Source organism: Austrofundulus limnaeus, unplaced genomic scaffold (assembly GCF_001266775.1).
Source record: "Austrofundulus limnaeus strain Quisiro unplaced genomic scaffold, Austrofundulus_limnaeus-1.0 Scaffold44, whole genome shotgun sequence".
NCBI lineage: Eukaryota > Metazoa > Chordata > Actinopteri > Cyprinodontiformes > Rivulidae > Austrofundulus > Austrofundulus limnaeus.
In genome coordinates, this window is record NW_013952446.1 from 1,132,471 (window position 1) to 1,134,408 (window position 1,938).

The following is a 1,938-nucleotide window of genomic DNA, read 5'->3' on the forward strand; positions in this document are numbered from 1 at the left end:
GTATAGTATAGTATAGTATAGTATAGTATAGTATAGTGTATATTTGAATACTTTCAGAAGCTGTTTCCACATCCAAACCAGCCTCTGCTCCCCATATTGTTCCACTTACTATTGGAAGACTAAACCATAGTTAAATGCAGATAAGCACATATGCACAAAGACACACTCACACACGTTTACACACATGGGCCTAACCACATGCACATGTTTGGTCCCTCTTAACTAATTCATTCAGGAACACTTTGGTTTGGGTTTCAACACCAAAACCTCTGTACCGCTGATTGAGAAACGTGTCTGACTGCAATTATCTGGGAGGGACGAGTGGAAGAAGGGAGGGATGGATGAATAGAGGGAGGAAATGCACTACGGTGGTTTTTATAGTTTGCTGGCGTGATATTTTTCTCCACTTGCTTTTTTTTTCAACCTTTTCTTTTTTGGAGCCAGGGGTGTGGGGTACACACTGTAGTGTTGACAAGGCAGGAAAACGGGGGCAAACCAAAGTAGACGTAACAACAGGGAAAATGAGAGGAAAATGGATGGGCAATGGGGCTGAAGTGGCCTAGATTGTCACTGCTGCGCTTTCAATCAATAACGCTCAAAATAGCTGAGCTGCAATGTCAGAGAAATCTGTGGACAATCTTTTTGAGAAAGCGATGGTCGTGATCCCCGGTACGGGACTTTTTCCCCGCTTTAAAAAAAAAGGACTAAAAATTGTCATCAAAGCCTGTGCAGGATGGATTTTTTGGTGGGTAAGCATCACAAATATTTAGTTTGAGCACTTGCTGTGCAGTCGCACATCGATTGATGAGCGTTTGCTGCCACCACCGACCTGCAGTATGTAGCCCCTGACGTAGTCTCGGAGGGTCCAGCCCAGGCCGTGTAGGATGTGCAGCACTTCCTCCTGCTTAAGCACGGAGAAGAGTCGATCGAGGAGGATCTTGAGTCTGACGGGAACCGCCTGGGTGCCGTACAGCATCAGGCTGCTGATGTCGAACACGACATTGGACTGAACGATTTCCACCTGGGTCGGGTGGTAGAGGTGCTGGGTGCTGAGCTTGTCCAGAGCTGCAGTAGAAGACCAGAGAAAGAAGACATAATGCACACAGTTAGTGACTATCAGATTTCCCTCTAATACCAAATCCACTCATGTACGCTGCTGCACAGTCAGCACGAGCTGATAGCAACATATCTATTAGACAGAGGCAATGGCCTTAATGTGATTATCTGCCATTCTTTCTATTTAATGTAATATATGCTTCTTCACATTTACACTACCCTAGCATCTTTAGATTTATCTGTTTCTTTCTGCCTGTGACTGATCTGACTTATTTACTTGTATTCACACTTGTTCAAATGGCTTAATATTGTTTAGCTAATAAATCATACGAGCCAAAAGGCTTTTAGAGCTTAAACCTTTAGTGTCATTTCCCCTCAACTTCAGCAGAAATTTTCTTCTGCAAAAATATTGAAATATATTCCCTATAAGGGAAAGAAATAGAGATGTGAAAAAAGTCAATGACAAAAATTGAAACAAGCAAAACAAAAAAAATGTTTCACTGTTAGCAGTGTTTACAGGAAAAAATATTGTTTTTATTTTATTTGTTTTTACCAAATACTCAAAATAACTCATTTTTCTGTTACTACAAACCAAAACTCTTCACAATACAATAAAGTACAATACATGGTTCAATATATTTGATTGGCCTCTTGGAGAATTTAACTTTGAGTGAGGGTCTCCACCTCATGTTTAAAGCCATAACAAAGTTTAGCACCAGAACAGGTGTGGCCCACTTGCTGCCTGAGCACACGGTACAGTAGGTTTGTTATTACAGCAGAGGTGCAACCTCGTTCACCTCTTTCCCCTCTTTGACTGTCTGGGCGACACCTGTTAGACCCGTCTTCTTTGTCTCCGTCCTTCTGTCTTTCCTTACTTTATAC

General features: G+C 42.0%; 1 protein-coding gene across 1 annotated transcript in view; it reads right to left on the reverse strand.

Moving 5' to 3' along the window:
- The window catches only part of bnc2 (basonuclin zinc finger protein 2), a gene marked incomplete at its 5' end in the record, with an annotated part of 95,594 nt that overhangs the window by 43,293 nt on the left and 50,363 nt on the right, over positions 1-1,938 (reverse strand). The window contains 1 exon segment of the mRNA XM_014007775.1: positions 830-1,065. Within this exon segment, the coding sequence (XP_013863229.1) occupies positions 830-1,065 (236 nt within the window).